The sequence below is a fragment of the Mustelus asterias genome, chromosome 15 (genome assembly GCF_964213995.1).
Source record: "Mustelus asterias chromosome 15, sMusAst1.hap1.1, whole genome shotgun sequence".
NCBI lineage: Eukaryota > Metazoa > Chordata > Chondrichthyes > Carcharhiniformes > Triakidae > Mustelus > Mustelus asterias.
The window spans coordinates 20,596,712-20,622,424 of record NC_135815.1 but is presented as its reverse complement, the minus strand read 5'-3'; the positions used below and the strand labels follow the sequence as shown (position 1 = coordinate 20,622,424).

The window sequence follows — 25,713 nt, the reverse complement described above, 5'->3', positions numbered from 1 at the left end:
CCGGAGGAAACCCACGCAGACACGGAGAATGTGCAAACTCCACACAGAAAGTCACCTAATGCTGGAATCGAATTGGATTCCTGGCGCTGTGAAGCAGCAGTGTTAATCACTGTGCCACCGTGCTGCCCATTCGAATAGTTCATTAGTTCAAATAGGGAAATAATTCCAGATGCCTTTTGCCCCGTCACACTAATTCGTACTACAAGGCTATCTCCTTCAGTTATTAAGGAAAGTACCCACTATCTATTTGAGCCAAGGAATTTCTATGATGGCAGTAGAACAAAGGTCATTCCTTCATTAAAAATAAAATCTGCAAGAATGATATGGGCGGCACTGTGGCACAGTGGTTAGCACTGCTGCCTCACAGCATCAGGGATCTGGGTTCGATTCCCAGCTTGGGTCACTGTGCAGAATCTGCACAGGTTTCCTCCAGGTGTATCGGTTTCCTCCCACGGTCCAAAAGATGTGCTGGTTAGGTGCATTGGCCATGTTAAATTTTCCTTTAATGTACCCGAACAGGTGCTGGAATGTGGCGACTAGGGGATTTTCACAGTAACTTCATTGCAGTTTTGATGCAAGCCTACTCGTGATAATAAATAAAAGAATGGAAGTCATTTAATTTTCAGTAATGCAAGGCAGCTCCTCAGTAACACAAGGCTTGTTACAATCTCCGCCTGTCAATGCAGGAGGCCGGGGTTCAATTCTCTGATGGGGAGAATCGAAGTTTGCCTGACTATAGAATGTCTTTAAAGTGTGGCACGGTGGCACAGTGGTTAGCACTGCTGTCTCATAATGCCAGAGACCCGGGTTCAATTCCGGCCTCGGGTGACTCTGTAGAGTTTGCACATTCTCCCAATGTCCGCGTGGGTTTCCTCCGGTGCTCCGGTTTCCTCCCACACTCTAGGGATGTGTAGGCTCTTTGGATTGGCCGTGGTAAATTGCCCCTTGTCAGAGGGATTAGCAGGGTAAATACAGGGAATAGGGCCTGGGTGGAATTGTTGTTGGTGCAGGCTCAATGGGCCAAATGGCCTCCTTCGCCACTGTAGGGATTCTATGAAGGATCAAACTGTCAAGTTGACTTTGAATGGACACATGCTGGCCGTGTTGGTAGACTAAGCACAATCAAGTCAGATTGTTACCAGAAGTTCCTTACTCATGCTATACTGGACTGAGTGTACGGTGTCCAAGCCAACATGTCATTAACAGTTGCCTAGCCTTCAACTTTATTTATTTTGAAATGAGTAGGGGAAGACACTTGCTGGCAGAACTGGGATAAGAGGATCAAGTATTTTTTTTTAAAAAAAAGGATTTCGTGCTGTGTTTGTTAAGCCAGTGAAAAATCATCTGGTTGTTTTTCTACCCGATCCCAGTGTGAAGCCGAGCCGAGAACCTCATCGATTATATCTGTCTAAACATTAAAAGCCGAGAGTAAGGTTGGGTGATGGTTGGGGGGGGGTTTCAGAAACAAAACACTTCTGCTCAGATCAAAGGGTCGTCAGCTACACAACATTGGAAAAAGGGATAGTGTTTCTTTCATTGTAATTCAATTGATTTGATTCTGGCCAAGAAATTAAGCTAAACAAATGTTGTTACAATTATTCTGAACCTCATGTCCTTGCCAATGATAGCTTGCGATTAATGTGATGAGATTACAAGCTTTTGGGGGAAAAAGTTAGAAACTGCAAATGTTATTCCCCCCAAAAAATCAATAACACAAAAGTATTAAAGATTATACAATTAATTATACAGTTTTCAATCCACTCAGCCAACTAACTGAGAATGCACAATCAACGACCATGAATAAATTCAGAAACTATTATTGGAAATTTGAAGACTGATTTGACATCACATGTAGTTAACACAATGGTAAAATATTTTAAGTTACTTTAAATAGTTAGTGCAGTTCTAAAAAATAGGGCAAGTCTGCGCACAGCTCTGGATTAATCGTTTACCTCAGACTTTCTTGTTTAAACATCAATCTTTGGTGACGAGTTACTTCACTGAAGCCAATGGATAATTAATGGCCAGGCCATACTATTTAAGCAGCTCCATGTTTATTTAAATCCATTATGCTAACAAAACTAGATTTCAATTTTATGTTAATTAGCACAAGTAAAAGCTAAAAGGGAGATTAATCAACAAAAGGATGCTCCATGAAGAGCTGTTTACAAATTAGAATGAGATGTTCCACAGCAAATTATCACAGTTAGGCACTAAGTAGCTCCACATCAGCTTCATTTTCCTACTGGCATGAATAACTATCACTTGGCTATTGAAGCTTAATATTAGTTACAAATTGCGTCAGGTCAAAGTGTTGTCAAACAAAGAATTTACTACCTGGAAAATACACAAATATCTGAATGTTAAACGTGTCTGGGGAAAAATGAAGCTATTCCTTCTAAATTCATATAAACTATTTTAATTTCAATGTACTTCACAATATATTTCTCATCTTTTCGCGCAAAGGATAAAACTTCTGATGTGATGCACAGATTTATTACTTTGCCAACTAACACAATGTTTCATCATTTATTAGTGGTGGTAGCGAGTTAGAACTGGGGCGGGGGGGGTGGGGTCATAGTGTGAGGATAAGGATTAAACTTTTTAGAACTGAGGTGAGGAGAAATGTCTTCACCCAGAGAGTGGTGAATGTGTGGAATTCATGACCACCGAATGTAGTTGAGGCCAAAACATTGAGATTTCAAGAAGAAATTAGATATAGCTCTTGGGGCTAAAGGGATCAAGGGATATGAGGGGAGGTCGGGGGTGGGGGTGGAAGTGGAAGGAGATCAGGATATTGAATTCAATGGTCGGCCATGATCAAAATGAATGGCGGAGCAGGCTCGAAGGGCTGAATGGCCTACACCTGCTTTTAGTTTCTATGTTTATCAAGTCTGGTCTTTATTACCTGCTTCCGTAACAAAGCATCTGGCTGCAAGATCGGAAAATGACACCAGTCAACAACAGCAGCTTTAACCTGTATAGCACACGGCACATTTGACCCTGAGACAGAGGTTTTAGGGCAAATGGTTAATGAAGGTCAGTTTTGAGGAGTATCTTAAAGGGTGAAAGTTTGAGGTGAAGCAGGAGTATCTACGTGGCACATGGATGGGAAAGGATTAGAGGGATGTGGGCCAAACATGGGCAATTGGGAGTAGCTGGGAGGGCACCATGGGCCAGTTGGGCCGAAGAGCCTGTTTCCATGCTGTATTGCTCTCCGATTCCACTTTTCAGTGATCAATGAAACAAAGTTGTTTGCAACTCTTTTCTCAGTGAAATTGAAGTGGAAAGTAGGTACGTTTAAAAAAAAATTTTTAAATTCCTGGTTGGGGGGGGGGGGGGGGGTGGAATATTTGCTAGAGTGGTTGGCAGGAGTTTAAACTAATATGGCAGAGGAATGCAAGGATTCAGAGCAGGGGGAATCAAGAACAAGAGGAAAAGACAGCAAGGAGAATAAGGAAAGTGATAGGCAGAGAAATCAAGAGCCAGAGTCAGAGTCAGATAAGGACCGAATAAAAAATAGTAGTAAAGAGAAAAGAAATGTTAAAAGTGTTCACCTTAAGGTTTTGTACCTGAATGCTCGGAGTATTCGAAACAAAATGAATGAGTTGCACAGATAGATGTAAAGGGGTATGACATAGTTGCTATTATGGAGACATGGCTCCAAGGTGAGCAAGGATGGGAACTAAACATTGAGCACTCTTCAGTGTTTAGGAAGGACAGACAGAAAGGAAAAGGTGGTAGGGTTGCATTGTTGATTAAAGATGATATCGATACAATGTTGAGGAAAGATATTAGCACAGATGATGTGAAATCTGTATGGGTCGAGTCAAGAAACAACAAGGGGCAAAAAACATTGGTGGGGGTAGTATACAGACCACCAAACTGTAGTGGTAATGTTGGGAAAGGCGTTAGACAGGAAATCACAGATGCATGTGTTAAAAGAACATCTGTGATCATGGGCGACTTTAATCTGCATATAGATTGGGAGAGTCAAATTAGTTACAGTACAATAGAGGAAGAATTTCTGGAGTGCATACGGGATGGCTTTCTGGAGCAATATGTTGAGGAACTGACAAGGGAACAGGCCATCTTGAACTGGGTGTTATGCAATGAGAAAGGATTAGTTGGCAATCTAATTCTGGGAGAACTCTTGGGGGATGAGTGACCAAAATACAGTAGAATTCTTTGTGAAGGTGGATAGTGATGTAGTCAATTCTGAGACCAGGGTCCTGAATCTTAATAAAGGGAACTATGACGGTATAGGCATGAATTGGCCATGGTGGACTGGGGAACATTACTGAAAGGAATGACAACGGACAGGCAATGGCAGGTATTTAAAGAACTGAATAGGTGAATTCCAGAAGTTGTTTATTCTTGTTTGGCACAAGAGTGGTAAGGGAGTTGTGGCCAAACCATGGCTTAGAAGGGAAATTAGAGATAGCATCAGGTTCAAGGAAGAAGCATACCAATTGGCAGGACAAAGCAATAGGTCTGAGGATTGGGAGCAGTTTAAAATTCAACAAAGGAGGACTAAAGGATTGATTAAGGATTGAACAAAAAGAGAGTATGAAAGCAAGCTAGCAGGCAACATAAAAACTGACTAAAAGTTTCTACAGATATGTAAAGAGAAAAAAATTGACAAAAATGAATGTAGGCCCCTTACAGTCAGAAATGGGAGAATTCATAACAGGGAATAAAGAAATGGCTGAGGAGTTAAATTTGTACTTTGCTTCAGTTTCACAAAGGAAGACATGAATAATGTATCAGAAGTGCTGAGAGAAACATGTTTTAGTGAGGAGCTGAAGGAAATCAACATTAGTAGAGAAATGATTTTGGGGAAATTGATGGGATTGAAGGTGGATAAATTTCCAAGTTCTGATCATCTTCATCCCAGACTACTTAAGGAAATGGCCCTGGAAATAATAGATCAATTGGTGGTTATTTTTCAAATTTCTGGACTCTGGAATAGTTCATACAGATTGGAGGGTAGCTAATGTAAGCTCACTATTCAGACAGGGTGGTAGAAAGAAAACAGGGAACTAGAGAGCAGAAAGCCTAATGTCAGTACTGGGGAAGTTGCTGGAGTCTTTTATCAAGGATTTCATAACTTGGCATTTGGAAGGCAGTGGTATAATCAGACAAAGTCAAGATGAATTTACAAAAGAGAAATCATGCTTGACGAATCTGTTGGAATTTTTTGAGGATGTAACTAGTGGAGTTGACCGAGGAGAATCAGTGTGTTTTACTTAGACTTTCAGAAGGCTTTCGACAAGGTCTCACATAGCAGACTACTATGTAAAATTAAAGCACATGGGATTGCAGGTAATGTCTTGAGATGGATAGAAAGCTGGTTAGTAAATTGGAAACAAAGTTGGCACAAATGGGTATTTTTCTGAATGGCAGTCAGTGACAAGTGGGGTTCTGTAGGGATCTGTGCTCGGACTCCAACTATTCACATTATATCTTAATTTGGAAGAGGGATCTGAATATATTTTCTCCAAATTTGCAGATGATACAAAGTTGGGTGGGAAGGTAAGCTGTGAGGAGGATGCAAAGATGTTTCAGCGTGATTTGAACAGGCTATGTGCGCGCATGTGCAAGGCAGATGCAGTGTGATGTGGAAAAATGTGAGGTTATCCACTTTGGTAGCAATAATGGGAAGACAGATGATGACTTGAATGGTTGTAAATTGAGAGAAGTGGATACTCAACAGGACCTTGGAGTCCTTGCGCATCAGTCGCTGAAAGTAAGCGCGCAGGTACAGCAGGCAGTAAAGGCAGCAAATGGTCTTCATAGCGAGAGAATTTGAGTGTAGGGATAGTAATATTTTGCTGCAATTGTATAGGGCATTGGTGAGGCCACATCTGGAGTATTGTGTGCAGTTTTGGTGTCCTTATCTGAGGAAGGATGTCCTTGCTAGAGTGAGCACGACGAAGATTTACCAGGCTGATTCCTGGGATGGCAGGTCTGTTGTATGAGGAGAGACTAAGTTGGTTAGGATTATATTCACTGGAGTTTAGAAGAGCGAGAGGGGATTTCATAAAAACTTCTAAAATTTTAACAGGGTTAGACAGGGTAGATTCAGAAAAAATGTTCACAATGGTGGGGGAGTCCAGAACAAGGGGTCATAATTTGAGGATAAGGGGTAAATCTTATAGAACTGAGGTGAGGAGAAATTTCTTCACCCAGAGAGTGGTGAATATGTGGAATTCATTACCACAGAACGCAGTTGAGGCCAAACCGTTGTGTGATTTCAAGAAGAAATTAGATATAGCTCTTGGGGCTAAAGGGATCAGTGGTGGTGGTGGTGGTGGTGGTGGTGGTGGTGGGGTGGGGGGGGATGATCAGGATATTGAATTTGATGATCAGCCATGATCAAAATGAATGGCGGAGCAGGCTCGAAGGGCTGAATGGCCTAGCCCTGCTTCTAATTCCTATGTCTGAGGAGATTGGGTTTGTACTCGTTGGAGTTTAGAAGGATGAGGGGGGATCTTATGGAGACTTATAAGATAATGCGGGGTCTGGATAGGGTGGAGGCGGAGAGATTCTTTCCACTTAGTAAGGAAGTTAAAACTAGAGGACACAGCCTCAAAATAAAGGGGGGTCGGTTTAAGACAGAGTTGAGGAGGAACTTCTTCTCTCAGAGGGTGGTGAATCTCTGGAATTCTCTGCCCACTGAGGTGGTGGAGGCTACCTCGCTGAATATGTTTAAAGCGCGGATGGATGGATTCCTGAGCGGTAAGGGAATTAAGGGTTATGGGGATCAGGCGGGTAAGTGGTACTGATCCACGTCAGATCAGCCATGATCTTATTGAATGGCGGGGCAGGCTCGAGGGGCTAGATGGCCTACTCCTGCTCCTATTTCTTATGTTCTTATGTCTGCATTACTGTGCCCAATACAGTAATATCATATTGACTTTTCATACAACACATTTTGAAAACTGGACATAAATAAGCAATTGAAATGGCTGCTTCAACCCCCCATGCGAGCCTTGGCATTTGAGCTACCGACTGTACCAAGTCTCAAGCAAATACCTAATTAAACATGGATGTTCACAGCCAACTGGGTGAATTCACACATCCCTTTGTTTAAGGATTGGCCAACACAAAATAATATGGAGTTTGCCAGACTGTTTCCCTCTTCGAAACCGAACATAAAGGGAAGATCGAAACTCAAATTGATGGCAATTGAAAGTGAATGGCCCCCATCTCCGCCCCAGCGTATGATGGTTTTCCCCAACCACACTAGATTGGTTGAACATCGGAGGTGTTAAGCCATAACACAGAACGTGCAGTCAACATGAACACTGGCTCCTTAGTTAGAAAAAGGACTTAAGGAGCAGTGTTGTTGCCTGCTGTTTTAAAATTAGTTAAGAGCCTTTTTGCAAGCAGATCCACTGGACCCATCAAGCCCATTAGTTCAGACAGCCTGTGAACCAAACCTGAAACAAACTGCGAGACTTCAGGCAGCTGAAGCATCTAACCTGTTTGAGTCCAAGTTTACCCAAGAACAAACACCCCAGAAATTTAACAAGGAAGCACAGAACCTGGTGTGAACTCTTCACTTCACAAGACCCCCCATTTCAACTTTAAAGCATTGAAATCATCGAAGAAACGAGGCATGCCATGTGAGACACTGGAAATTGTAAACCAGAGACTGTAATCTGAAAAAGCACATGACCTTTGTACCTCATGTGGGTGCGTCTGTGTGAATCTTTGCATTTAATTCCAGGTGAGCATTGAGAATAAATAATCTTTGGGTTCAAACTCACAAAAGCTTGCTGCTGAATTATGTAATTAGGATATACATCTTTCCATATAAAAAACATGCAGATTGCAGGCAGTAAGAGCACATAACATAAGTAATGCCAAAGATAGAATGCGAGAAATTTTTAAGAGCCTCATACTATACTTCCTTGCACAAAGTCATCTTTTCCTCAAGCATGGACAATGCCCAATTTGGTGACTGCGTTACCTCTGAATGACAACGCCCAGAATATCAATTGCTCCAACTTGCAAGTTTCTCTTGCTTTTGTTTATGAAGTTGGCTGAAGTATAGATTTATTTCCGCATTTGTACAATTGCTCAATAATTAGTTTTGACGAAATGGAGACAAATCAAACTCACTGCAGATTTCAACAACAAGGCAGCTACAGCATCAATTTGAAATGCTAATTTAAAAAAGATGTAGAAATAAAGATGTTACCGATAGTCCCATTATTTCCTTTCATGTAATTGCGAAACAATTTCAGTCAGGTTTGTGTTAAGTGACTGAAATGGATGGCACTTCAATGGAAAGCGACACATTGCAACAATTTGATAATTATACTAGCACATTTAATCCCAATTGCAATCCATTAAGTGGAAGAAGCATTTGTTTCTTTTAAGTAGGGGGCACAATTGATACCTTGCAAGTTACAATGCAGAACAATCTACTTCATATACAAAAGGAGATAGCTGGAGTCTGGGTAAGTGGTTGCAACAAATATCCAGTTAAATATTAGCTAATAAATTTAAGCATGATTGTTGGCCCTCAATAGCTAAAGTTAGCAAGAGGGAATCGCTGATGGTTTGAATATTTGCATTTTGTATTCTGAGTACTGCAAGCCCCAGAAGACAATGAAAATTATTTTCCATCAAGGTCCATCAATGCCTAACTGGGTATTTGAAATGTATCCGATGGCAAAAGAAAAATCAGTAATTTTAACCAAAACTTTGCAAATTATATTTTTTTGTCTTGTGAGCAAAGGTGCCACTGCAATTGTAAGTGTAATTGCCATAATCAGCATTGACTAAAAGGGGTTGTCAATTTCCAATGCATTGTAACTTGCAATACATTCCACAGGCAGCAAATACTATCCTTGAATGGGCTTTTGAAAAGATTACTTCATAGTGAAACACAAAATTGTTATGGCGCAGGAGATAGCTATTTGGCCCCATTGTCTGCTCCAGCTCTCCAAAAGAGCATTATGACTTAGTGCCATTCTCCTGCCTTTTCCTTGTACATTGAGTGACTATTTGAATAGAATTCATGTCCAACTGAATGCCGCGATTGAACCTGCCTCCACCACACTTCCAGGCAGTGCATTCAACACTCGAATTACACTCCTGTGAGAAAAAAGGTTTTTCCTCAGATCTCATTTGCTCCTTTTATAAGTAGGAACAGCTTCTCTCTATCTAGACCCTCATGATTTTAAACATCTCTATCAAATCATCTCTTAGCCCAAGTTCCAACATCTCCAATCTCTCTTCACAACTGAAGTTTTTCATTCCAGGAACCATTCTTGTAAACCTCTTCTGCACTCTCTCCTATATGCTTACGTCCTTCCTATACTGTGGCATGCAAAACTGTACACATTATTCCAGCTGAAGTCTAACTAGTGTCTTGTACAAGTTCAGCATAACCTCCTTGCTCTTGTAGTCTATGCCCCTATTAATAAAGTCCAGAATATTATATGCTTCATTGACTGTTCTCTCCATCTGTCCTGCCACCTTCAATAAAATATGCACATAGATCGTTGTGCTCTTGCAACCTCTAAAGAATTGTATTGTAAATTTTATATTGTTTCCATATTCTTCCAACCAAAATGCATCACCCCTCACTTCTCAGCATTGAGCAGGATGAGCCTGAAGACATAGATTGGAGAGAAACCGGAGAAAGATAAAAATAAAGTTTATTTATTAGTCACAAGTAAGGCTTACACTATACTGCAGTGCAGTTACTGTGAGAATCCTCTAGTCGCCACATTCCAGTGCCTGTTCGGGTCAATACACCTAACCAGCACGTCTTTCAGACTGTGGGAGGAAACCCGAGTATCCGGAGGAAACTCACACAGACATGGGGAGAACGTGCAAATTCAACACTGACAGTGACCCAAGCCGGGAATTGAACCCAGGTCCCTGGCGCTGTGAGGCAGCAGTGCTAACCACTGTGCCACCGTGCTGTCCCATGCACCCATGTTTAGATTCAATTCTCTCGAAACATTTTGATACCAATTTCTTACTGCAAACTTGTTGCATAATCACAATAGTATTTTATTACAAAAATAAAGTAGATAAGGAGCTTAGGGATTTTAAAACGTCTCAAGGTGCAATTATATTCCCATTTTCACATTTATAGTGAAGTGGTTTTGGTATGCCAATGACATACCCTGAAGCCCTGAAATTTGAGAATAGTCATTCTAAGCACTCCAAATGCCAGCGCTCAAGAGGTCTGGCTGATGAACTTTGAATTGTTTAAGTGGCACTCTCCAGTCAAATTAATGAAAGTGCCCACTGCAGTTTGTACACTGAATGTATACTTTTCTCACAATAGTTAATCATTTAAGCCAGAAAGGTAACCCTAAAGAAGTACTGTACTACGTAACTACACTGAAGTAATGTAACAGATGGATTGCCAAAAGGCCTCAAAATCTGGCTGCACACACAAATTGAGAAATCAAGAATAGCTTGGACCCAATTTTTGAAACTAAATTCCACACTAAAATCAATCAAAATGACTTGGAAAGGATACATTTATGTTGTGGCATTGCTTGGAGGACCTACAGCATTATGTTCATAGCTTCAAGATGTTCACCAAGGTGAGGGGCAAGCCTGGTTATACTTCCACCGACATGTCCTTTTTTTTTTAAAGTAGATCCTCAATAAATATGAGAGAAAATATCTACCTGGCTGTCTATATGAACATTTTCAGACATACATTGAGGGAGTTCTTCACATCATAGAATCCCTGCAGTGCAGGAGGCCATTCGGCCCATCAAACCTGCACCGACAACAATCCCACCCAGGCTCCATCCCCGTGACCAAACGTATTTACCTTGCTAATCTGCCTGACATTAAGGGCAATTTAGCATGGCCAATCCACCTAACCTGCACATCTTTGGACTATGGCAAGAAACCAGAGCATCCGGAGGAAACCCACGTAGGTGGAGTGAGGGGGAAAACAGGCAAACTCCATGCAGACAGTCACCCGAGGCCAGAATTGAACCTCTGCCCCTGGCGCTGTGAAGCAACAATATTAACTAGCAATGTTAACTGCTTTCAGCAGTATACTGAAGAGATTTATACACCAAATTAGACATCATTTGGTGCGAGCCATTTAATTTGGTGGACTCCACTCTCCCTGTAGCCATTTTAGTCGAATTCCTTGAACAATGATTTAAACCAACTATGTTGCAAACAGTGAAATAAATTGTTGCTGAGTTACAGAAAAAACTGCATCATAATTAACTAATGTGCGCCTGATAAAGTGAGAAATTGTATTCACATGGAAGGATTAATCAGGATAAAATATCAATAACAAGTGAAAAGGGTACTCAGAAGGGCATATACCTCTGCCACGTTGTCTTAACTCAACTATTATTACAATTGCACAACAGTTCCTTGAGGACTTTCCCTGCCTGGTTGATGCTTTAACTACAAAGCTGAAGAAAAAAATATGTTTTAATAAAGAGGGTCCATCTCACGGAGGCAACTTCTGGCCAATCCACATCTAACAATCTGCTCCGAAAACTCAGCTCACCATTTGATAGCTGTGACAAATTTCGCCACAGCAGCTGCGGCCATCCACAACAACATAAAAAACAATCAAGAGCATTGTAAATAAAGTAACCCACGACATGGTTAAGAAAAGAAAAGTCAAGGTGCCCCATCTCCCAATGGTAACAGATCCTTTTAGAAATTCTAGAATCCAAATTTTCTCAAAAACTAATCAGATCTTCCTTGGACCATATCCTGTGTCGTTTATAGAAACACTTCCAGTAACTTTGAGATCTACTGTTACAAACATACTCCAGGGGTGAAAACATTAATGGAGGTAACAAGAACTTGATTGTTATCAGATGTTGTCAGTATAAGAACTCTTAATACTAAACACTGCCCGTCTCCCAAACAATCTCACAGGCCTGAATTTTGTCGACTGCAGCAAAGTGAGAGTGCTTGCCAGTGATCTCGAAGAAATCATCCCTCAAAGATCTAACAAGCTCCATGCTGCGACTTTTACAGTTCCCGTCTTGAATTGCATTCTAGAACAACAAAGAACAAAGAACAATACAGCACAGGAACAGGCCCTTCGGCCCTCCAAGCCCGCGCCGCTCCCCGGTCCAGGATTGAATCCTGAATCCAGGATCCCCGCCCAATTTTCCAGCCTATCTACATCCTAATATCCTATCCACCGAGCTGTCCCTCACAACTACGATGCTCTGTTCATCACAACCTATTAACTCACCCCCACCCCCCCATTCCAGACCATGTGATCTCCAGGGAGAGGCGAAAACCCAGAGTGAAAACCCCAGGGCCAATATGGGGAAAAAAAAAATCTGGAAAATTCCTCTCCGACCCCCTGTGGCGATCGAAACGAGTCCAGGAGATCACACTGGCCCTGATCAGAAAATGCTTCCCAACCCTATTCATTTCCACTTCTGCTTTACGAACACCATCTGAATTCCCTGCCCCCGAGACAGGTTCCCAACTGCTGCCAGATAGAGAGCCCTAGTGTCCCGTAACTGTGACATCATGAAGCAGGGCTAAGCAGCCAACCACACTGAAGAATTCTCTCAGACAGCAAACCAGGAAGTAACAACCAGATGTTTATCATTCACCTCTTGTCATTTTTAGAGAAAGCAAAATAAAGATTGGGATACTTAAGCAGGATTAAAGTGGAAAATGGAATGTCAAACAATATTAAAAATCTCAATAATAATTTTTTAAATTAAAAACCTATAGCATTATCACAGAATGGAGATATTTGTCACCTCAATTATAAAATTACTTTTTCAGGACTAGCGAATTGTTCATTACTGATTATAAGTTCACTGTTGAAAAGGAAGTTGCACCTCATTCAATTGGGCAAGGATTCGTAGTGAAAATAATGGTACAAGTTATGAAGTACATGTCCATTCAGTGATTTCCACCTTGAAGGACTTCTCTAACACAGAGGAGGAGCAGGGAATTATTGACAGGAACTTCAGGATCTCTCCATTTAACCCAGCATGTATGGGTAGCACAAGTTTTATGAAACAAATGGTGAAAGTGCTGACAGTTTTGTTGCCATTGCAACCACAAAATCTAGACCACAACCTGAAAGAACTTCAAGGCAGGATTCAAGGCAGTTCACAGTGGCAACAGTGTGTAGCAGCTATATTTGTGCACTGCAGAAACCTGGCAAAGGTCCGTTGACAGCACCTTCCATAACGTAGAACCATACGAGCTCTACAGTGCAGAAAGAGGCCATTCAGCCCATTGGATAGGCACCGACTCTCTGAAAGAGCATACCACTCAAAGTCCCACGTGCTTGCCATGGCTAATCCGCCTAACCTACAAAACGTGATCTCTGTCACCTAGAAGTATAAGGGCAGCAGACACTTGGGAACATCGCCAAATGCAAGTTCCCTTCAAAGCCATACGCCATCCCAACTTGTTATAGCACCCTTCCCTCAATGTCAGGAGGTCCAAAGATTCAGAACCCCCTTCCTCATAGTATTGTAAAGTCAAAATAAAAACCATGGACAGCAGTGGTTCAAGATTCAGGCAAATCACAACCCTTTCGACAGAACTGGGATAACCAATGGATGCTGGCCTCACCGGAGATACTCACATCCCATAAATGAATTTTGAGGGAAAAAATAATTTCGCTGCAACTAACACCATGGCCGAAATTGTCCGACCGTTCACGCTCTGCCGCCGCTGCCAGCAAGGACAGAGAATTTGGCGCTCAAACTTTTGAGTTATTATGGTTCAAGTCTTCAATCACTGCAGCGGGATGGGAGAATCCGGATTGCGAGCGAGGTCGGAGAACCGGCACCGGAAATATATCCAAATACAGGCACCGCACTTTAGAAATGATATGAAATGCCAGAGAACTTTAACTGAAAATGGTTCTGGGTGAGAGATTGCAATGATGTGAATCATAGAATCCCTACTGCACAGAAACAGACCATTCGGCCCATCGAGTCTGCACCGACAACAATCCCACCCAGGTCCCATTCCCACAACCCCACATATTTTCCTCGCTAATCCCTCTAACCCACACATCCTGGGACACTAAGGGCCAATTTAGTTTGGTCAATCAACCTAACCTGCACATCTTTGGACCATGGGAGGAAACCAGAGCACCCAAAGGAAACCCATGCAGACACGGGGAGAATGGTGCAAATTCCACACAGACAATGACCCAAGCTGGGAATTGAACTCAGATCCCTGGCGCTGAGAGGCTGCCGTGCATTGTAGACATAATGATTATTCTTGGAGCAGAGAAGGCTCAGAGAAGATTCAACAGACACGTTTAAAGTCATGAAGCATTTATAATTAGTGAAGAAAAACCATTTCCGATGGTTGAAGGGTTGATAAACAGAGGGCACAGATTTAAGGCGATTAGCAAAGAACCAGAGGCGACATGAGGAAAAGCTACTTTATGCGATGAGGGGCAAGGATTTAAATTGCACTGCCTGACATCACAGTTCTATGATAATTCAAATTGCATAAAATGACTCAAGCCATTCAGGGATATCAGAACAGTGCCTTCAAATTATTGTAGCATAAAACAGTCGAGTATTTACCAGTGCCTCAGTCGATTAGTTAGGAAATGTGGCATTACTTTTTTTTTAAATGGAAACACGTTGAATAAATTACTCCCATTCTTCTGCCTCCCTTTACACACTTGAGGAGCCACGTTGTCAAGTTAAAAACCTCTGACCCAAAAGCCCCGTCAACCCACAAGGTTATCAGCCAGTCTATGACCGTCCAAGTGGCTAATTAAACATTCATTGCAGGCACCCCTGTGCTAAACGTCCATGGGTTTGATTGCAGGTCTACACCTTCAGAAAGGGGGAAAGAGTGCGACTCAACATTGCGCCGGGCCACAGTTCAGTTAAAAATCCAATTCTAAAGCACTCCGAAATATTTTTTTTACCCCCACCAGTTAAGGTTAGCCTCCCAATTCCTCTTGGTTACTGAGCCATAGTAATTCAAAAGTTTGCGATATTTGTTTACGTTTGGAGCTGTCAGTCAAGCGTGGCAGCAAGACTAGGACTATAGGCTCCAGTCTGACAGCAGCCTGTGATCCCAGTCACACACCCACATGCGTGATGGACAGCTCGAAAGGTAAACAAACTTTACTGTCTTGGGGCTTTGGAAAATGTGTTTAAAAATGAAGTTGAAGCACTGCGGTTTTAAAGTCAATATCCACAGCAAATAAAATTATTATTTCCCCCCCCCCCCCACCCCAGTGCTGGAGAAGAAAGGCTGTTTAAAAACTATACATTACGTTACTGCTTCTCCGAAACAGATTTCCAGAACAATAAATTCCTTACAAAGCAAAGGTGTTCTATTTCTAAAAAAATATTTCTGGCTGCCGTGCACCTCCACTGATCAAAGGTGACCTTGTACTCCGGTATTGTAGACCGTCCATTAATGACTTTTAGTTGCATAAAGGCCCCAGATTGTGCTCACACCCTGTTCAGAAGCAGAGAAGTGCTGACAAGCCATTTGAGCGCAATGACATATAATGGTTATGATTGGGTGCGAATTCTGACTGAACAGTAAAATCAAACAAATTAGAAATGGGTTAACACCACTGAAGTTTATCTGTGGGCTTACTTAGGTGAGGCATGAAATTCAATTTTAAAAAATCAAATGCCACTCTCTATTGCAGATCTGGCTTTAAATCATAGAATCCATACAGTGCAGGAGGCGGCCATTTGACCCATCGAGTCTGCACCGACCATAATCCCACCCATGCCCTATTCCCACAACCCCACATGTTTACTCTGCTAATCCCCTGACACTAGGGTCAGTTTATCATGGCCAATCAATCTAACCCACACATGTTTGGACTGTGGGAGGAAACCGGAGCACCCGGAGGAAACCCACGCAGACACAGTGAGAACGTGCAAACTCCACACAGACATTGACCCGAGGCTGGAATTGAACCCCGGTGCTTGGCACTGAGAGACAGCCGTGCTAACCACCGCGCCGCCCTACTAATACTACTGGTTAGCCCTGCTGCCTCACAGCGCCAGGGACCCGGGTTCAATTCCAGCCTTGGGTGACTGCGCGGAGCTTGTACATGTTCCCCCTGTCTGCGTGGGTATCCTCTGGGTGCTCTGGTTTCCTCCCACAGTTAATTAAGTTGCTTAATTTTTTTTAATGGACCAGGAGAAACAATACAAAATAAAGGATGCAATTCTAAAGTGCAGAGTTTGCATGTTCTCCCCGTGTCTGCATGGTTTCCTCTGGGTGGTCTGGTTCCTCCCACAGTCCAAAGATGTGCAGGGTAGGTGGATTGGCCATGCTAAATTGCCCCTTAGTGCACCAATATTTGTAGGCTAGGGGGATTAGCGGGGTAAATGCGTGGGGATGCGGGGATGGGATGGATGGGAGGGCCCGGGTGCGATGTTCTGTTGGAGAGTTGGTGCAGACTCGATTGGCCAAATGGCTTCCTTCTGCACTGTAGGGATTTTATGCTTCTACAAGTTTCAAGGGTCTTTATTGGCAGATTGAATTAGGATTTTTCATAAGACTGTCCTGACATTCGCGTTTGTATTTTGATGGGTTGACTTTTCCTCAATCGCTTCGGAGGGGCCTACTTGTCCATTTCACATGGTGTCTAAGCTCTTGGATTTTGTCCCTTTATGCATTTCAGTGGGCCCAAAACTAACCACACACCATAGTCAGAGCTTTATGAACTGACTGGACCTTTTATCAAATGGGGCAGAGATTACAAAAGCAAGGAAGTCATGTTGGAGTTTGTATTGAACTTTGGTGAGGCCACAGCTGGAGTATTCTGTGCAGTTCTGGTTGCCACATCATCGTTAGGATGCATTTGCATTGGAGCGGGTGCGGAGGAGATTCACCAGGATGCTGTCTGGGATGGAATATTTAAGTTATGAAGAGAGGCTGGTTTAGCTTGGTTTATTTTCGTTGGAGCAAAGAAGACTAAAGGGCAACCTGAGGTGTACAAGATTATGAGAGTCATGGACAGAGTGGATAAGGAGCAGCTGTTTCTCTTAACTGAATGGGGACATAGCTTCAAGGTGAGGGGCAAGAGGTTTAGGGGAGGATGTGAGGAAAGACTTTTTTTTACCCAGAGGGTGGTGACGATCTGGAATGCCCTGCCTGAGAGGGTGGTAGAGGCGGGTTGCCTCACACCCTTTAAGTACCACCTGGATGAACACTTGGCATATTATAGCATATTATAGGGTTATGGGCCAAGTGCTGGAAGATGGAATTAGATGGGAGTTCAGGTATTTCTAATGTGTCGGTGTGGACTTGGTGGGCCGAAGAGCCTCTTATGCACTGCATGATTCTATAGCTGATGGAAAATGCTGTGCGTTTAAAAAGAACCAATTACTGCGCCTGAAAAAAATCTTGTACGTAAAACAATATGACCTGAAAATAATAATTTGCGATCAACAGTTTAATGAACAAGGATAAAGTAGTCAAACAAGATAACTAACAATCCCCCATAATGTTAAAACATTTGAACTAAACACAAACTTGAAATGCTTCGAATGGTCAGAATTCAAAGATTGGATGGAAGGACTTTCCAAATTTCTTGTTTTAGGATCTGCTTAGGCACATATCATGAAAGCCACTGGCCATATGTAAACAATCACTGCATTATTAATCTGCAAATATCTTAGGCTATAGACACTGACATTTCTGGCCTGTTGAAGAGTTAGGATGCATCCACCAATTGGAACTGGACCAAAAATAGTCCTTTCCAAATCTCCAGGGCCCCAACATGCAGAGAGCTGAAAAGGTCAGGAGGAAACATGAGCACCGAAAGGTAGAGTGTTGGCTGGTCTGCTGGATCCAGGTAGCCCTCAAGCCATAACTTAGAAATACACATGCAAGGTTGACTCATTCTCAAATGGCTGACTTGTCATCTACTTTGCAAAATAAAACAAGGAATTCTGTGTGCTTACAGGAGATAAATAAGGCGGAAAAATCTACTCCCAAGCCACAGACAAGGACCATTGACAAACAGTTCTCATGATTAATAGCCTTGCCTCAGTAATAAATATCTTTATAACGCTACTGAGGAAAGCTAATAGCACTATTATATATAGTTTAAGAAAGCAATAAGTTTGGTACAATGTATTTTTGTTGTGCATCCCAAGAACCTCTCATGGGCTGATATGCTTCCAAAGTATTAATGACACTGATTAATTGTACCACTTGGCAATGTCTCATGCCAAAACAAATATTGTCATGATTAAAATACATAATATTACTTACGTAGTCTTTTATTTATAAAAAGGTTGAACTCTGTTCCATTTACCTTGATTAATGAATTCTTCCATTTTGTCTTTAAAAGGCTGTAGATGTTCTTCTGGTGAAAGGCGGCAGACTTTTTCCATTTCTGTCTCACAAGCTGTAACAAGAAAGGTGAAAAGCCCTCTTGTGACTATCAAGTCAAGAAACATCATGGCTTTCGCTACTTATATGTTGAAATGGACATACAGAATCATAGATGGATTGCCAAAACAACATACACGATTATTCTAACACAAAGAGCTGGTGTTAGCTTTATGAGCTCTTGAGATATGCACTCAAAACATGCTACTTGATACGCATGACATCAGTGCTCTGATAACTCATTTAACCCCAAAATGTCATTTAGTTGTGGAGAAATATGTGGCTCATAAGAACATAAGATATAGGAACAGAATTAGGCCGTTCGGCCCATTGAATCTGCTCTGCCATTCACTCATGGCTGATAAGTTTCACAACAAGGTTCATTTGGTAGCACAAGCCACAAGCTTTCAGAGCGCTGCTCCTTCATCAGGCGAGTGGGAGTTATGTTCACAAACAGGGCATATAAAGACACAAACTCAATTTACAAAATAATGGTTGGAATGCGAGTCTTTACAGGTAATCAAGTCTTAAAAGGTACAGACAATGAGAGTGGAGAGAGGGTTAAGCACAGGGTAAAGCGATGTGTATTGTCTCCAGCCAGGACAGTTAGTGAGATTTTGCAAGCCCAGGCAAGTCGTGGGGGTTACAGATAATGTGACATCCAAGATTCCGGTTGAGGCCGTCCTCATGTGTGCGGAACGTGGCTATCAGTTTCTGCTCAGCGACTCTGCGCTGTTGTGTGTTGTAAGGCCGCCTTGGAGAACGCTTACCCGAAGATCAGAGGCCGAATGCCCGTGACTGCTCAAGTGTCCCCCAACAGGAAGAGAATGGTGATTGTCAAGCAGTGTTCATTCATCCGTTGTCGTATTGTCTGCATGTTCTCCCCAATGTACCATGCCTCGGGACATCCTTTCCTGCAGCGTATCAGATAGACAACGTTGGCCGAGTTGCAAGAGTATGCACCATGTACCTGGTGGATGGTGTTCTCACGTGAGATGATGGCATCCGTGTCGATGATCCTGATGAAGGAGCAGCGCTCTGAAAGCTTGTGGCTTGTGCTACCAAATAAACCTGTTGGACTTTAACCTGATGTTGTGAGACCTCTTACTGTGGTTACCCCAGTCCAATGCTGGCATCTCCACATCAAGTTTCACAACCCCATTCTCCCACTTTTTCCCCGTAACCTTTGATCTCCTTACCAATCAAGAACCTATCTATCTGTCTTAGGTACACTCAATGACCTGGTAAAGGAGACTAGTCAACCAGATCGATTTTTTAAAAAAACAATCAGCAATGGTTCGTTTGGTCATCATTAGACTTTTAATTCCAGATTTTTAATCGAATTCAAATCTTACCATCTGCCACGGTGGGATTCGAACCTGGGTCGTCAGAGTATTACCCTGGATCTCTGGATTACTAGTCCAGTGACAATGCCACTAGGCCACTGCCTCCCCCAATTACATAAAACAACAACATTCTTTTCTTTATCAGCTTATTTCAACCTAGAAGTTGAGAGATAAAATAGATAGCCTACATCGACTGTGCGTAGCGGAGGGATTTGTTTCTGTGCTGTAATAACTGAATGAGAAATATGATTTTACTCACCAGTTTCAGATTTGAATGACCAACTTTGATTTTGATTCTCAAATAATCTAGTGTACACGCTAACACCCACTGATTTCACCCAAACAGGATCAACTTGTCAAATGTGTGCTCGTTGGATCTTCAAACAATCCCATAGCAAACCAAATGAGAGAGCAAGTGAAGACTGCTGCTTTAGAAATACATGTTCAAATAGGCCATATTATGATCTAGAAGCATTTGCTGTTAGTTAGATATATTCTAGCAGTTTTGTTGCTTGGTAAGTATTGCTGCAAGTGTAGGCTGGCAATAATGATGCGAGCAGCAGGGCACCCGAGTGAACAGGAGAAGCAACTGCACATCTCTTTAACCAACCAGATGCCAGGGAGTGTGAAATTCACAGCACAAGGTTGAAACAGAAAGGGTAAATTAAAGCTGCTGAATTTACATCAGGTGCAGAAAGCGAATAAAGCAAAGGGAAAGAAAGATTGGATTCAGAGTGACCGAGGAAGAGGCAAAGACAGATTTGAACTGTTATATATTTTTTAAATTTCCAACAATGAAAACCTGCAGGAATAAGATCCCACACTTGTTAAAACTGATGCCAGACATTCTCTCTTAAAAATGCTCATTCACCAATTTAGGGAAAATGCAACTCATTTATAGATTAAAAACTATAGATGCTTGCTACCTCGTGGTTACAATCAGCTCCTGAGAAGCCCATGCATACAAGGGTGAATCCCAACAGCCCCCCCCCCCCCCCCACTCCTCCTCCTCCCCCCGGTCCCTGATTGTAACACTTACTCTGCAGATTGATTCTTAAAAGCTTATTTATTAGTGTCACAAGTAGGCTTACATTAACACTGCAATGAAGTTACTGTGAAAATCCCCTAGTCGCCACACTCTTGCGCCTGTTTGGATACACTGAGGGAGAATTTAGCATGGCCAATGCACCTAACCAGCACGTATTTCAGACTGTGGGAGGAAACGGGAGCACCCGGAAGAAACCCACTCAGACATAGGGAGAATGTGCAGACTCCACGCATATAGTGACCCAAGCCGGAATTGAGCGCAGGTCCCTAGCGCTGAGAGGCAACGGTGCTAACCACTGTGCCACCCCAAAAGGACAATCACCACATTACTACACATTGTTGAAAGGGCACTTAGACAGAAAAGGGATAAGATTTAACTTCTTGCAGCAAGTTTAGAATCATAGAATCCTACAGTGCAGGAGGCGGCCATTCGGCACCGACCACAATCCCACCCAGCCCCAATCCCCATAACCCCATGCATTTACCGTAGCTAGTCCCCCTGACACTAATGAGCAATTTAGCATGGCCAATCTACCTAGCCCGCACGCACATCCTTAGTTTGTATTTATCACAGAAATAGCTATTAAACATCCTTCAGTGCATTTCAATGATGAGACAGATGGTTTGTTGGAAGAAACATTTTGCGAACAGCGGAGAGGCAGAACAACCCTTTGGATATTTGTGTTTCATTGTGGATCTGCCTGATGCCTGAAGTTGCTATAACATTTGTTCATTAACAATGGAGAGCGTTATCATTTGCCTCAACCATTACTTTGACACTAATGATGGTGGCACAATCGCTGCAGGTTAACTTTCAGCTTCGCATTGATCTGATGTTTTCCTCATCAGCAAATCGTTTGAAAGATTACAAGTGTCCAATTAAAAAAATCACTTTTTCCTCCACAAAAATCAGCCAGAAAACAGAATTGAAGGCATGTATCGTTCTTCGGAAATAGGTCAATTTATTTGCCCACAAAAATTCCTTTAAATATCAAATAAAATATCTTAAATTTATAAAGCATCTCAAATTACGCCACTAGATCAGACAAATAGCCAATGCGCAAATATAAATAGGCCTGAAATTCTGTAACTTGCAAGGCTACAGACCAGGTGCCAGAAAGCGTGATTACAATGAGCGGCTAGTTTCTCTTCGGTCAGCACAGACATGGGCCAACTGAAATCATAGAAACCCTACAGTGCAGAAGGAGGCCATTCGGCCCATCGAGTCTGCACCGACCACAATCCCACCCAGGCTCTACCCCCACACATTTTACCCACTAATCCCTCTAACCTACACATCTCAGGACACTAAGGGACAATTTTTAACCTGGCCAATCAACCTAACCCGCACATCTTTGGACTGTGGGAGGAAACCGGAGCACCCGGAGAAAACCCACGCAGACACGAGGAGAATGTGCAAACTCCACACAGACAGTGACCCGAGCCGGGAATCGAACCCGGGACCCTGGAGCTGTGAAGCAGCAGTGCTAACCACTGTGCTACCGTGCCGCCCAACCATTACTTTAAATATCAAATAAAATATCTTAAATTTATAAAGCATCTCAAATTACGCCACTAGATCAGACAAATAGCCAATGCGCAAATATAAATAGGCCTGAAATTCTGTAACTTGCAAGGCTACAGACCAGATGCCAGAAAGCGTGATTACAATGAGCGGCAAAGTACTGGCACCACAACTTTTCTCTGGTTAAAGGTTAAGCAATTGTGAAGATTGGGGGCAAGTGCTACATATGGGAAATGGGAGTTGGCTGGAGATGTTACACATTACCTCAGAAAAGATGACTCGCTGTAATCGAGCGCAAGCAAGTGTTTTGGACTGCTGCCTCAACGCCAGGGACCCAGGTTCAATTCCGGCCTTGGGTCATTGTCTGTGTGGAGTTTGTACATTCTCCCCGTGGGTTGCCTTGGGGTGCACCGATTTCCTCCCACAGTCCAAAGATGTTTGGTTGATTGGCCGTGCTAAATTGACCCTAGTATCAGGGGTATTAGCAGGATAAATATGTGGGGTTACGGAAATGGAGTCAGGGTGGGATTGTGGTCGGTACAGACTCAATGGGCCGAATGGCTTCCTTCTGCACTATAGGAAATCTATGATTCTATAACAATCAACCAACTGGGATTATTTTTCACAAATGTTCCTTACCGTGGACTTGGTAAACAGAAAGATATGCAATATTCCCAGCAATGTTCTCTCCAAACTATGCGATAGTGGAAAAATTGTGAATGTACCACCAGGCTCCTTCAAAGAACAAAGAACAGTACAGCACAGGAAACAGGCCCTTCGGCCCTCCAAGCCTGTGCCGCTCCTTGGTCCAACTAGACCAATCGTTTGTATCCCTCCATTCCCAGGCTGCTCATGTGACTATCCAGGTAAGTCTTAAACGATGTCAGCGTGCCTGCCTGCACCACCCTACTTGGCAGCGCATTCCAGGCCCCCACCACCCTCTGTGTAAAAAACGTCCCTCTGATGTCTGAGTTATACTTCGCCCCTCTCAGCTTGAGCCCGTGACCCCTCGTGATCGTCACCTCCGACCTGGGAAAAAGCTTCCCACTGTTCACCCTATCTATACCCTTCATAATCTTGTATACCTCTATTAGATCTCCCCTCATTCTCCGTCTTTCCAAGGAGAACAACCCCAGTCTACCCAATCTCTCCTCATAGCTAAGACCCTCCATACCAGGCAACATCCTGGTAAACCTTCTCTGCACTCTCTCCAATGCCTCCACGTCCTTCTGGTAGTGCGGCGACCAGAACTGGACACAGTACTCCAAATGTGGCCTAACCAGCGTTCTATACAGCTGCATCATCAGACTCCAGCTTTTATACTCCATACCCCGTCCTATAAAGGCAAGCATACCATATGCCTTCTTCACCACCTTCTCCACCTGTGTTGCCACCTTCAAGGATTTGTGGACTTGCACACCGAGGTCCCTCTGTGTTTCTATACTCCTGATGACTCTGCCATTTATTGTATAACTCCTCCCTACATTATTTCTTCCAAAATGCATCACTTCGCATTTATCCGGATTAAACTCCATCTGCCACCTCTCCGTCCAATTTTCCAGCCTATCTATATCCTGCTGTATTGCCTGACAATGCTCTTCACTATCCGCAATTCCAGCCATCTTCGTGTCATCCGCAAACTTGCTGATAACACCAGTTACACCTTCTTCCAAATCATTTATATATATCACAAATAGCAGAGGTCCCAGTACAGAGCCCTGCGGAACACCACTGGTCACAGACCTCCAGCCGGAAAAAGACCCTTCGACCACTACCCTCTGTCTCCTATGGCCAAGCCAGTTCTCCACCCATCTAGCCACTTCTCCTTGTATCCCATGAGCCTTAACCTCTTTAGGATATTATCCTTGTGGTTATCACAAAATTAAAATGAATACACTGCACCCTGTGCAGCAAAGGAAAATTAAAGATCAGTGATCGTAAGCCCCTTTTCTCCTCCCCCCGCAAAGTCTGGTTAAAAATTCTAATACCCGCTTACTTTCCACGACAGTTTTTGAAACCTTGAGAGTTTATGAATTCTTAGGCTGCTTCTATCATTGGGGTTCCTCACTAACAGGACTTTTTCAAAAATTTGTTCATGGGATATGGACATTTTTGGTTGGACCACCATTTATTGCCTGTTACCAATTGCCCTTGAATTGCGTAGCTTGCAAGACCAGATCAAGTGAGGATGGAAGATTTCCTTCCCTAAAGCACATTAGTGAACCTCATGGGTTTTCATAAGTCAATAGTAGTTTCATTAGTAGTCAGACTTTCAATGATCATTAGACTTTTAATTCCATTTTTATTGTATTCAAATTTCCCCATCTTGCGTGGTGGAATTCAAACCCAGGTCCCCAGAGGATTACCCTGGGTCTCTGGATTAGTAGTCCAGTGACAATACCACTATGATTATATGAACAAAAGGAGGCTTTTTGGTGCAGTGATAACATCCCTACGGCTGGACCAGAAGCTCTGGGTTAGAGCCCAACGTCAGGACATATTAACCACGGAAGGAGCATTCAACACACTGTTCAACGAGCTGATAATCAGCTTGGAAATCCTTCCACCATTTCCCCCACTATTCCCCAAAGAGAAAGTAATAGTGAGGACAATTCTCCCATCGCGACCAACAAATTTTCTGGCACGTCAGGGAGGGAGATTCGCGCGCCAGCCACTTCGCGGGATTCACACATGTGTTCCCGACGCGTGCGCGTCTCCCAGAGCCGGGGAACAGGCGCAGTCGGGACCACGCTGGAAACCGGCAGGAAGAGATTTTAACCGGCAAGTGATTTTAATCTGTTTTAAATGTATTTTTACTCTATTTTACGTGAGATTATCGGGCCCGGGACTGAATTCTCCAGGCCCGTTAGCATCTCCTACCCCGCCAGGAGTACTTCACTCCGGCGGGCTTTAGAGCAGCTCCCCATGTTTGGGGAACTAGCGGGAGACCCCCACCAGAGTGAAGGGGGGGGGGAAATCGGGACCCCCCAGGGGGTCGGTGCCCCCTGGGCATGGGCACTCTGGCAGTGCCAGCCTGTGCTCCTTGGCACTGTCCCAGGGGAAAGTACTCATGCCCAGCAGGCACCGTGGCACTGCCCACCAGGCATCGGCAGTGCCAAGGGGGCGATCAGTGAGGGTGGGGAGAGTCCAGCTGCCACTCTGCATGGGAGTCAGTCTGGGCCGGAGGAAAGCCAGTGATTGGGGTGCGAGTCTGGACATCAGGGCGCTCCTGGTCTGGGGGTGGTCGGGGCTGGCCCGGGAATTGTCGTGGGGGCCGCGATTGGGACACCCCCGGGATTTTAATGATATTCAAAGATTGTGATCTCTGCATTGCACAAAAGGGGAGATTCGGGTCTGAACTCCCACTGAAAAAACAGTCGTGATCTAGACCAGTTTTCTCGCCAATTCAGCACTTTTGGGAGAATCACCCCCAGT

General features: G+C 43.3%; 1 protein-coding gene across 1 annotated transcript in view; it reads right to left on the bottom strand.

Moving 5' to 3' along the window:
• fmn2b (formin 2b) overlaps window positions 1–25,713 on the bottom strand; it is a 415,410-nt gene that overhangs the window by 108,399 nt on the left and 281,298 nt on the right. Inside the window, exon 18 of the mRNA XM_078230648.1 lies at window positions 18,284–18,376. Coding sequence (XP_078086774.1) covers window positions 18,284–18,376 — 93 coding nt within the window. The remainder of the gene's footprint in view (window positions 1–18,283; window positions 18,377–25,713) is intronic.